The following is a 13,182-nucleotide window of genomic DNA, read 5'->3' as shown; positions in this document are numbered from 1 at the left end:
CCCTCACTTTACTGAAATCCAACGGAAAAATAAATGTTTGTTTTCGATAAGGGAAGGCACAGTGGCATAGCTAGATCCATCCTGACCCTGGGTGCTTTCTGTGGGGAGTTTGTATGTCCACCCTGTGACCATGTGGGTTTCTTCTGGGTGCTCTGGTTTCTTCCCACATCTCAAAGACGTGCGGGTTTGTAGGTTAATTGTCCCCTATAAATTACCCCTAATGTGCAGGGACTGGATGAGGAAGTGGGATAATATAGAAATAGTGCGAACAGGTGATCGATGGTCACTGTGAACTTATTGGGTCGAAGGGCCTGTTTGCGTGCTGTATCTCTAAACTAAAACAAATAGTCTGAAGACAGTTGTCGACCCAAAACATCACCTATCCATGTTCTCCAGAAATGCTGCCTGACCGGCTGAGAATTTTGTGTCTCTATTTTTAAATGGTACTCCTGCACCTAGTCTGCATGAGTTCCCCTGAGCTTCTGATTACCTGCCTTCATAATTCACCATCCTACTCCTACTTGCATCTTGTTGCTTCTGGCCCCAGCATTGTTACAGGATGGGCCAATGTAAGCTCCAGGAACAACACCCCCCTCACCTATTTATGTTTTCCAGAGATGCTGCCAGAGCCGCTGAGTTACTCTAGCTCTGTGTCTTTTTTTGTAAACTGGCACCTGCAGTTCCTTGTGTCTGTATATATTTACCTTGCTTACTTTAACAAACCCATCAATACATAATTAAAAAAAAGATTCAGAAGAGAAAAACTTTTTTTTAGGGAATCGGGAGGGGAAAGTTGATGAAGTGCCCGTAGATGAGCCCGTAGATTTTGGTACCTGTGACTTCTGATATTCTGAATTGGGGCAAGGCCATCTATGAAGGCATTAGACAGGAACTCGCTCCAGTTGATTGGAGTAGATTGTTTGATGGAAAGGGTCTCTAAAATGGGAAGTTTTTTAAAGTGTGCTGATAATGGTCAACTTACTAGGAAGGACCTATTTCCACCTGTATGACTACCTTGTTGTTACTCAGTGAAAGCAGCTTTGAAGTCTTATGAATTAGTTGTTCAACTAATAATGCAGAGAATTCTTGAACAGATAATCCAGAAACATTCCAATGAATTTAAATGGAGTGGTTTCAATTAAAATCAAAATAAATCTAGAATAAAAACCTGGATTCACACTATGAAAGCATGGTATGAATGTAAAAAACATTTGGTTTACTCATGACCTTAGGGTTAGAAATCCAGCATTTTTAGCCACTCTCGTCCAGGATAATTCCACATTAACATGGGAGAGCCTGAACTGCCTTCCAAAATCACCCAACAACCTTCACAATTCCAGGACAATTTGAAATAGACAATAGATGCTCATCTTGGCCCAACCATAATAACTTGGGTGAATGGGTGATCGATGGTCAGCATAGATTCGGTGATATATGGTTATATGGTTATATGGTTAACCGAAGAATCTGTTTCCATGCTGTATCTCTAAACTTAACATTATGATAGATGAAAAAATATATTATGTCACAAGGTTATAAGGAATAGGAGTAGAATTAGGCTATTCGGCCCATCAAGTCTACTCCTCCATTCAATCATGCCTGATCTATCTCTCCCTCCCAACCCTATTCTCCTGCTTTCTCCCCATAACCTCTGACACCCGTACAAATCAAGAATCTATCTATCTCTGCCTTAAAAATATCCACTGACTTGGCCTCCACAGCCGTCTGTGGCAAAGAATTCCACAGATTCTGGAGAAAGATTAGTTACTGGCCAGTATTCTGCTGAAGAAGGGTCTCAAACCGAAACGTGACCCATTCCTTCTCTCCAGAGATGCTGCCTGTCCCGTTGAGTTACAACAGCATTTTATGTCGGTCTTCGGTTTAAACCTGCATCTGCAGTCGCTTCCTACACATTCTGCTGTGTATATAGTGCAGGGAGAAGTAGTGTCCTGAGCTCTCTGTACCAGTAAGACAGTGTGGTGCGCGCTGGTTATGCTCGAGTTGCAAGCCACACATCACCTACATTCTCTTACCTGGTGAAATCGGTCATTTCCATCATTATCATACACATCTGCTTTGCCAGCACAATTATGTCATTGCCGCTGTCATCCCACTTGGCAACTTCGGCATCCAGCTTGTACTTCTCCTGCTGGAAGCTCTCCACTTGCTCAGCAATCTTCGCCTTTTCCTCTTGGGGCAGCTGAGCCATGATGGCCTGTCAAGAAAAATTAATGTTTAGAAGCGACAGCTTTCACATCGTACCTCACCAGTACATTCACAATATATCCTCGTATAATTACCCTGTTGCATATTTTGGTTCATAGTGCAGTAAAGTCATATCTGCTTTACATGCAAAAGGTCCTTGGTAGGGGCGGTACAGTGGCGCAGTGGAAGAGTTGCTGCCCCACACGGCCAGAGACCCATGTTCAATCCCGACTACAGCTGCTGCTTATATGGAGTTTGCACGTCATCCCTGTGACCGCGTGGGTTTTCTCCGAGTGCTCCAGTTTCCCTGCACATTCCAAAGACGTGCAGGTTTGTAAGTTAATTGGCTTCTCTAAATTACCCCTAGTGTGTGTGATGCAAAACCAGGAAAAGATCGAACTAGTGTATGGGTGATCGGTGATCGGCGTGGATTCGATGGGTTGAAGGCCTGTTTTCACATTGCATCGTTAAACTAAACTAAAAGCATTAAATCAAGGCTTTTTCATCTACAATTCCAAGTTTTATGCATGAAAATGATATTTGTTAGCAGAAGGAATGGAAAAATTGGATTGTGTAAGAAGGAACTGCAGATGTTGGTTTACACTGAAGATAGACATAAAATGCTGGAGTAACTCAGCGGGTCAGGCAGCATCTCTGAAGAGAAGGAATGGGTGACCTTTCGAGTCAAGACAAAATTGGATCAATGATAGTGAATAATGGGATAACTCTTTTATGCTTTAAATTCATGATTGCCACAAATCATTGGTTAGGATAAGGTTGGAATATTGTACAAAATTCTGTCACCACACTAATGTAAGGTCATGATTGCACTGGAGAGACCACAGATAAGATTTACCATGATGTTGCCTGAGATTTCAATTTTGGTCTCCAATTTGGAGGAAGGACATTCCTGCTATTGAGGGAGTGCAGGCTCACAAGGTTAGTACCCGGGATGGCGGGACTGTCATATGTTGAATGAATCGAGCAACTGGGCTTGTATACACTGGAATTAAGAAGAATGAGAGGTGATCTTATTGAAACATATAAGACTCTTAAGGAATTGGACACGCTAGAGGCAGGAAACATGTTCCTGATGTCGGGGGAGTCCAGAACCAGGGGCCACAGTTTAAGAATAAAGGGGAGGCCATTTAGAATGGAGATGAAGAAAACATTTTTCACACAGAGAGTTGTGAATCTGTGGAGTTTCCTGCCTCAGAAGGCAGTGGAGGCCAATTTGGGATGATGGTGGAAAGGGTCAAGAACTTCAAATTCCTGCGCGTGCATATTTCCGAAGATCTTTCCTGGTCCCAGCACACTGATGCAATTATAAAGAAGGCACATCAGCGCCTTTAATTCCTGAGAAGATTACGGAGAGTCGGTATGTCAAGGAGGACTCTCTCGAACTTCTACAGGTGCACAGTAGAGAGCATACTGACTGGTTGCATCGTGGTTTGGTTCGGCAACCTGAGCGTCCAGGAGCAGAAAAGAATGCAGAAAGTTGTGACCACTGCCGAGTCCATCATCGGCTCTGACTCATTGATCTAAGGGATCTACCGCAGTCGCTGCCTCAAAAAGGCTGCCAGCATCATCAAAGACCCACACCATCCTGGTCACACACTCATCTCTCTGTTGCCATCGGGAAAAAGGTAAAGGAGCTTGAAATCTGGAACATCCAGGTTCGGGAACAGCTTCTTCCCCACAGCCATCAGGCTATTAAACATGACATCAAACAAACTCTGAACAATAACAGCCTATTGCACTTTATCTGTTTATTTATTGTGTTTATATATGGTCTATGGTATAGAGACACACTGAACTTTTATTTCCTGTTCTGAATTATGTTTATATATTTTGTTGTGATGCAGCAAGCAAGAATTTCATTGTCCTATCTGGGACACATGACAATAAACTCTCTTGACTTAACTTGACTTTTCTGGATGCTTTCAAGGGAGAGTTAGATAGAGCTCTTAAAGATAGTGGAGTCCAGGGATATGGGGGAAAGGCAGGAACAGGGTACTAATTGTGGATGATCAGCCATGATCACAGTGATCACAATTGTCTATTTCAGTTATGAGGAGAGACTTGATGAGCTGAAAAAGTTTCACATGGAGTGGAAGAGGTGAAGGGAGGATCCGAAAGAGGCCAACTGTATAAGGGTCATGGATAAGGTAAATGGCAGAAACCTTCACCTTTTGTCATAGGTATCTAAAACTAAAGGGCACAGCTTTAGGATAATATGTAGTAAGGAACTGCAGATGCTGGTTTAAACCGAAGATAGGCACAACATGCTGGAATAACTCAGGCAGCGTCTCTCAAAAGAAGGAATGGATGACGTTTCGGGTCAAGGCCCTTCTTCAGACCTTCTTCAGCCTGAAGAAGGGTCTCGATCTGAAACGTTCATCCATTCCTTCTCTCAGGAGAAGCGGCCTATCCCGCTGGGTTCTGCAGCATTTTGTGACCATATTAGGAGAATGGGGAAGTTTAGGGGACATCTGATGAAGAACATGGATAGGAAAGGTTTAAAGAGATGTGGGTAAATCCTGGGCAAATGGGACTGGTTTAGATGGGGCATCTTGGTCGACCTGGTCGAGTTGGGCTGAAAGGCCTATTTCTGTGCTGTGTGACTCTATGATTCTGATGGTTTCCCTTCACACCATCTATCCAAAAATCCACAGAAGGATCCTCTTCCTCTCTCTTATACTTAGTCCCACAGAAACATAGTCAGTTTTCATGTGCACACTGATGACATAAGCCTTGCTGTCCTACTTTGTTGCTGCTCATCAGGCATTTAGTCATGAATAAGCAACAATTGCCTCCAGATGATGAATGGGAAGACTAAAATAGTTACTTCAGCTTCTCCTTCGTAAATCCTGTACTGTGACTTCCTTACGCCCCTCCCCAAACATTCTTTCGGCTGAACCAGACTTTTTGCGACATTGGCATGTTATTTTAACCAAAGTTTCTAAGTCAATGTTCCCTCAATAACGAAGATTGCCTATCTGAGACACAATGATCTGAAGATGCTGTAACCTTGAGCAAGATAAATCATAACATATTAAATTGTTGGTGGCACATTGATTTGAGTAACAATCAGGTGGTTATGTCAGTTGGTAGATATAAAGAAATTAATTTAAAGTATCGATGAAATACCACTGAAATCAGAACCAAGAATTAGTTGACGACATATTTTTCTAGTGGATTAATTTTTTGGTGTGTTAAAATATTGCTGTGTTTATCATTAATATCAGTTTGCGTCCCACTCAACAATTCTGGAATTAGGGTCAAATGAAGTTAGAACAGCAGTTAACCAGAGAGATGTGATGGAATGGGACGTATACATTTCCCAACTTGACCAGCGTTAACTGAATGCTACTTCTGATAGTTTTGTTGTGCATTATTCAGCCATTAAAAGCACACACTCCATGGTTGGTACAATGTGAGTTACTGCTGTCTGCTATGGTGGAAAGAGAGGATTCTGGGGATAAGGCGAGAGATTTTATCTTCAATCAAATGTGGACAAAAGTTCTAGTCAATCAAATGCTAAAAGGCACATACAGGTTGCGAAGAGGACTAGGTGACCAGCCTGGGCAACAGTGAGAACCAGCTGGAAGAAGAAATCTGCAGTTGATTCTTCCAGGCACGTGAAATCCATACAATGGTGCAGTGCACAATTAAGTGGCACCTGCCTGTGTATGGCCCATAGCCTTCTAAATCGTTCCTATACCTGTACCTGTCCAAATATCTTTTAAATATTGCTATACTTTTCGAGGGGGGATCTTATAGAAACTTACAACATTCTTAAGGGGTTGGACAGGCTAGATGCAGGAAGATTGTTCCCGATGTTGGGAAAGTCCAGGACAAGGGGTCACAGTTTAAGGATAGAGGAGAAATCCTTTAGGACCGAGATGAGAAATACATTTTTCACATAGACAGTGGTGAATCTTTGGAACTCTCTGCCACAGAAGTTAGTTGAGGCCAGTTCATTGGCTATATTTAAGAGGGAGTTAGATGTGGCCCTTGTGGCTAAAGGGATCAGGGGGTATGGAGAGAAGGCAGGTACAGGATACTGAGTTGGATGATCAGCCATGATCATATTGAATGGCGGTGCAGGCTCGAAGGGCAGAATGGCCTACTTTTCCTACTGCACCTATTTTCTATGTTTCTATAATTTCCCCCACCCGGCATGAGAACAAAGAGGGTCCCACCGTTGGGGGTCTCTGAAAACAAAGAGGGCCCATTGGTATCGAATACTTTGCAACTTTGTCGGCGCCCTATACGTGGCGACTCTTTGCATACCTTGTGTACGGTATGCAAAACAAAGAATTTCACTGTGACATGTCAGCTGTGATAACAAAGTATCAATCAATCAATCAATCAATCAATCAATCAATGAAGGCAAGAAGCACCCTGCAGCAAACTAATGCAAAGTGTTGAGAGTTTGGTTGAAACCATTCTGTAATAGTTGTGTGGATCTTTGAACTCACGTTTCTGTTGGTCGGGATGGTAATGGGCTTTGCACAAATGGATGGCACGGTGGCGCAGCGATCAAGTTGCTGCCTTACAGCGCTTGCAGCGTCGGATTACGGGTTCTGTCTGTATGGAATTTGTACGTTCACCCAGTCACCGTGTGGGTTTTCTCTGAGATCTTCGATTACCTCCCACACTCCAAAGTCGTGCAGGTTTGTAGGTTGATTGGCTTGGTATAAGTGTAAATTGTGCCTAGTGTGTGTAGGGTAGTGGTAATGTACGGGGATCGCTGGTCGGTGTGGCCACGGCGGCCAAAGGGCCTGTTTCCGTGCTGTATCTCTAAACCAAACTCAACTAAACTTGCATCATTTGGTGTATGTTTGACGCCAGGGAAAGGTTAAATGCTCAAGCATAAATTAACCAAAAGCGTTATTTCATGAATGCCATGGCTTTTTGCAGAAATGAGCACTGAATCAGTTTATTTCAGCTACAATGGACAATGAACCACGTAGCACTAAACGTTTCAAGAATAAGTTAACTAATTTCTAGACTATTTTGTACTGCAAGTGCTGCAAATTAATGTCAACTAATTACTGAATGACAATCAGGTCGTTAAAAATATCAATATGCAACGTAGAATCCCATAGATTATCAAAACTAACAAATTCTGCTAGTTTATGGAAAGTTTAAAGATTATTCTATTGTGTATTGAATCCTAGAAAGTTGTGAAACCAGAGAGATATTCTTTCTTGCCGATTTTAATGTGGACATTAATTAGGTTATGGTCTGTTAAAATCATGGTACAAGAATGTCAAATGAAGGTGTCAGCATTCATCCATTAATACCATGAACAGCTAGTCTTGGGCCTTGGAGTTTTCTGCAGCAGATGTGAGAATAGCTATAATGGGATTCACTGACATCCAAGGTTTACTTTTTCAATGTCACGCTCACCCATCATTCTGATCCTAACTGACCTACATTGGTTCCAGGTGTATCAGATTTTAAAAGTGCATCCTTTCTCCATGGTCTTGACATCTGACTACAGTGGCCTTCTCCACTCCTGCAAACCCTACACCCCAACGGCCTTCCGCTAGCAGTGTCACATTAATCTGCAGTCTCCAGAAACTGAAGATTAATTTCCTGCAAACTTTAGCAAGCAAACATTATGTAAAGCCATCAATGAAGTGGTGTGGCACGGTGGTGCAGTAGTAGAGTTGCTGCCTGACATAGCTGGAGACACTGATTCTGTCTACGGGTGCTGTCCGGACAGAGTTTGTACATTCTCCCCGTGAACATGTGGGTTTTCCCCGGGCACTCCCAGTTTCTTCCCACACACCAAATATTTGTAGGTTAATTAGCTTCAGTAAAAGTGTATTAATGGTTCTTAGTATGTAGGGTAGTGCTAGCGTACAGGGATCGCTGGTTGGTGCGGATTTGGTGGGCCTGTAAATCCTGGCCAAAATAGAGGAGCCAAAAATAAAGCAGAGGATTCATGCACTACAAGACCTTTTTGGCTTATTCTGTATTTCAGTATAAGAAGCCACAGGCTGCTGGTTGGTGCCGGGAAGTCCAGGTCCCAGATCAGTGTTTCTGATAACGAAGGTCTAAGTATCTCTGCAATTGTAAGTATGTATGAGAGTTTTGCAGAGGATCTCCAAGGTAATGTAAATGCATGAGTTTGATTGGATTGCTGCAAAATAATTGTGAATAATGTAAATAATGTTGCAAGATAGCTACCCTGCTGTTTGTTGATTGGCCAAAGTGTTAAGCCCTAGCAGAATTGCTTTGTGTTCCAGAGTAAATGTTGCATTATTCAGTGAACTAGCTTCCTTCCAGAAGCTTCTGTGAGAAACATTGTTTGAGACCCTCTGTAATTGGATTGGGGAACTGTCTATAATGTATTGATGTAATTGGTGTGTTTGATTGGATATGTAGTTCGGCCCCTCAAGGTTCATGGACCTATAAAAGGTAGCCCCATTTGCGAAAAGGCTGTTTTCCATTTTCTTTCGATACCTACAGGCATTTGCGATAAAATGTTGCAAATGGACAAGAAAGACTGTTAGAGATTGATTATTGAAACTTGGGAGGGTTAAGTGAATTTAAACTCCAAGAATATATTTAACGAGAATTTGGAAATATACTTCTGAATTATAATTTTGTGTATCCCTTCTTTTCAACCCTGCAATAACCCTTTTTCTTCCACTCCGCTCTAAAATCTTTCATCACTCTCACTCCTCCATTAAGACCTTCCTTAAATCTGACCACTTTCACCTAAGTTTATCTCCTTTGTGTGCAATTAATTAAGTTCCTATGAATGATATTCATAAATTTCTAATCCAAAGGAACCAAAGATCGCTCCACTAAACCATTCTAAATCATTAGTAAAGTGACTGAAGATGTCATTGTTTACAACAAGTACCATCAATAATATGCTTAATCCTAATGCACAGTCTTTTACCCAGAGTAGGGGAATCTAGAACAAGAGGACGTGTTTAAGGTGAGAGGGGAAAGATTTAATAGGGACAATAAAAATACATACGTCAAGCCTGTTGTTTATAGACTACAGCTCGGCATTCAATATCATCATCCCATCCAAGCTGGTTACTAAGCTCACGGAACTGTGTCTCTGTCCATCCCTCTGCAATTGGATCCTCGACTTCCTCATCAGACCACAGTCTGTTCGAATTGGCAGAAACACTACTTCCTCATTAACATTCATTACGGGAGAACCTCAAGGCTGTGTGCTCAGCCCCCTGCTCTACTCACTCTATACTCACGACTGTGTAGCCGGGCACGGTGGAAACTCCATTTTCAAGTTCGCCGAAGGAGGATTTACAGATGGTGATGAATCAGAGTATAGAAGTGAGATCGACCGATTCACCAAATGGTGCCAGCACAACAACCTGGCTCTCAGTATCAGTAAGACCAGTGAACTCATTGTGGGCTATGGAAGAGGAAGGATGAGAACCCACAATCCTGTTTCTATCAATGGGACGATGGTGGAGAGATTAAAAAACTTGAAATTTCTGGGCGTGCATATTTCTGAAGATCTTTCCTGGACCCAGCACACTAATGCAATTATACAGAAAGCACATCAACACTACTTCCTGAGAAGATCACGGAGATTTGGTATGTCAAAGAGGCTTCTCTTGAACTTCTAAAGGTAGAGAGCATATTGACTGGTTGCATCACGGCCTGGTTCGGCAACTTGAATGCCCAGGAGTGAAGAAGACTGCAAAACGCTGTGAACATTGCCCAGTCCATCACCAGTTCTGACCTCGCCACCATCAAAGAGATTTATTGGAATCGTTGCCTCAAAAAGGCAGCCAGCATCATCAGAGACCCACACCATCCTGGCCACACCCTCATTTCACCCCTGTCATCGGGAAGAAGGTACAGGAGCCTGAAAACTGTAATGTCCAGGATCAGGAACAGCTTCTTCCCTATAGCCATCAGGCTATTAAACATGACAACAAATAAGCTCAGAACTTCAATGCACTATTATTATTATTATTATTATTATTATTATTATTATTATTATTATTATTATTATTATTATTATTATTATTATTATTATTATTGTTGTTATTGCACTATTTTGTTTGTTTTTTTGTGTGTACATCTGTGTATGCACGTGTGTATATATAATATATATATATATATATGATGTATATTTTTTCTTCTCTTTCGTTTATCATATTGTTTACAGTGTACTATATTTACATATTCTGTTGTGCTGCTGCAAGTAAGAATTTCATTGTTCTATCTGGGACATATGACAATAAAACACTCTTGACTCTCCTTCATAAACGCCAGCAGACAACTGAAGGAACGATTAGCCCCCTAATAGGCTTCAAAGTGCCCTTGTTATGACGCATTTCAATTCCTCCCCAAAGTAGGCATGGTTTGCCAAATGCACTTGAATCCATCAAAGGTCCTTCCATGGTCACCTTTGAGGATGGTTAGTACCTGAACAGTTGCTTCCCATAGTGATTTTCCAACATTATATCTCAAGGTGACAGCTTCCACTGCATCTCCCATAAACTGAGACCTGCTTTCATATTTACCGTCGTATTAAGGTTAGCATACCTCGGTTTAACAGTAAAATCCTAATTGCATTTTATATTTACAGTGCCCGTATAGATACGGTGCTCTACAGTTTACAAGTTTGCTATGTTTGACACTGAATAACAATTGGAAACTGAATTTTGTATAAGTGACATAACAAGTGACAATAAAACACTATTGATTCTTAATAGGAACCTGAGGGGAAATCCATTTACAGAGGGTGGTGGGGATATGGAACAAGCTACCAGAGGAGGTAGTTGAATCAGGTGGTATAGCAACATTTAAAAGACATTTGGACAGGTACATGGATAGGAAAGGTTTAGAGGGATATAGGCTAAAAACATCAGGGTAGTTGGGACTAGCATGGATGGGGCAGCTTGGTCATCATGGGCAAGTTTGGCCGAAGGGCCTGTTTCTGAGCTCCATGGCTCAATAGCTCTATGACTCTATGACTCTAACCTAGATTTCGTAAGAGCTAATAGGTTCCAGACTTTAATACAGCCTTTATCCAAACATAAATTGAAGAGCTGAAGTCAAGAGGTGAATAGACAGTGAGTGCTCTCAACACCAGATCGATTGACTGAGTGTGGCCTGGTAAAACTGAAGTGATTGGAATTCAAAGAGAAAATAAATCCTCCAGATTGAATCAAACTTGGAGAAAGGAAGATGCTTGTGACCATTGGAGGCCCTTTTAGCCAAAGAACACCAGTGGATGAAGTCTGAAGAAGGGTCTCAACCAGAAACGTCACCCATTCCTTCTCTCCAGAGATGCAGCCTGTCCCGCTGAGTTACTCCAGCTGGGACCCCAGTAGTTTACAATATATATTAACGATTGAGATGAGGGAATTGAATGTAACATCTCTAAGTTTGCGGATAACACAAAGCTGGGTGGCAGTGAGAGGAGGAGGATGCTATGTGGCTGCAGGGTGACTTGGATAGGTTGGGTGAGTGGGCCGAAGCATGGCAGATGCAGTATAATGTGGATAAATGTGAGGTTATTCACTTTGGTGGAAAGAACAGAAAGGCAGAACATTATGTGAATGGTGTCAGATTAGGAGAAGGGGAGGTGCAACGAGTCCTGGGTGTGCTTGTCCATCACTCACTGAAAGTAAGCATGCAGGTACTGCAGGCAGTGAAGAAAGCCAATGGCATGTTGGCCTTCATTGCGAGAGGATTTGAGTTTAAGAGAAAGGAGGGCTTATTGCAGTTGTACAGGGCCCTGGAGTATTGTATGCAATTTTGCTCTCCTAATTTGAGGAAGGACATTATTGCTATTGAGGGAGTGCAGTGTAGGTCACCAGGTTAAATCCCAGGATGGTGGGACTGACGTATGATGAATGAATGGGTTGAGTAGGCTTATATTCACTGGAATTTAGAAGGATGAGAGGGTATCTTATAGAAACATATAAAATTGTTAGAGGATTGGCCAGGGTAGATGCATGTGGTACCTGCATGTGGAACTTCTACTTGCATGTGGGAATGAGAAATAGTGAAACTTTGAAGTGCAAAATATTCCAAACATTTGTTGCAGGAAAAATGTTCAGAACCAGGGGTCGCAGTTTAAGAATAAGGGATTGGCCATTTAGGACAGAGATGAGGAAAAGCTTTTTCACCCAGAGTGGAGAAACTCAGGGGGTGCAGCAGCATATATGGAGCGAAGGAAATGGGCGACGTTTCGGGCCGAAACCCTTCTTCAGGCTTATGTGTGATTGGTTTACATGCATCATCAATCTACAAAGAGAGAGTTAGATTTAGCTCTCAGGGCTAAGGGAATCAAGGGATAGGGAGAAAAAGCATAATGGAGTATTGATTTTGGATGATCAGCCATGATCACATTGAATGGGGGTGCTGGCTCAAAGGGCCGAAAGGCCTACTCCTGCACCTATTTTCTAGGTTTTTCTGTCTATCTTCGGTTTAAACCAGCATCTGGATGAACCAGTGGATGAGCTCCTTAAAGTAGTATCCGGGGTTTAATCATTTTCAGATGCTGCATTACCATTTTCAGATGGTCCTGATTGTAGATGATCAGCCATGATCATATTGAATGGCGGTGCTGGCTTGAAGGGCCGGATGGCCTACTCCTGCACCTATTATCTATTGTCTATTGTCTATTAATAAGCTTCCTTCCATTGTAAAGGATTGAGACACAGAATATTCACTGATGATTGCATAATATTCAATACCGTTCACAAAAATGAAGCAATATATACCTGCACATAGCAAGACCTAGACAGCATTCAGGTATGGAGTCATGGAGTAGTACAGTACAGGAACAGGCCCTTTGGCCCATCTTATCTGTGCTAATTATCATGCCAATCTATACTAATCCCACTTGTCTGTATTAATTGTATATCCTTCCCTGTCTTGCTCATTGAAGAACATGTCAAGGTGCCTCTTAAATGTTGCTAAAGTGCCTGTCTCTACTGCATTCTCTGGCAGCTT

The 13,182-nt window shown here is 42.1% G+C and overlaps 1 protein-coding gene across 2 annotated transcripts in view; it reads right to left on the bottom strand.

Moving 5' to 3' along the window:
• Nucleotides 1-2,029: 2,029 nt before the first annotated feature.
• Nucleotides 2,030-13,182, bottom strand: part of ctnna2 (catenin alpha 2) — a 1,182,272-nt gene continuing 1,171,119 nt past the window's right edge. For both annotated transcript variants that reach the window (XM_033035440.1, XM_033035446.1), the window contains exon 15: nt 2,030-2,215. In XM_033035440.1, the coding sequence (XP_032891331.1) occupies nt 2,030-2,215 (186 nt within the window). The remainder of the gene's footprint in view (nt 2,216-13,182) is intronic.

This window comes from Amblyraja radiata, chromosome 1, assembly GCF_010909765.2.
Source record: "Amblyraja radiata isolate CabotCenter1 chromosome 1, sAmbRad1.1.pri, whole genome shotgun sequence".
In the NCBI taxonomy this organism is placed as follows: Eukaryota; Metazoa; Chordata; class Chondrichthyes; order Rajiformes; family Rajidae; genus Amblyraja; species Amblyraja radiata.
The sequence above is the reverse complement of the archived record's forward strand: the minus strand, read 5'-3'. Positions and strand labels throughout refer to the sequence as shown.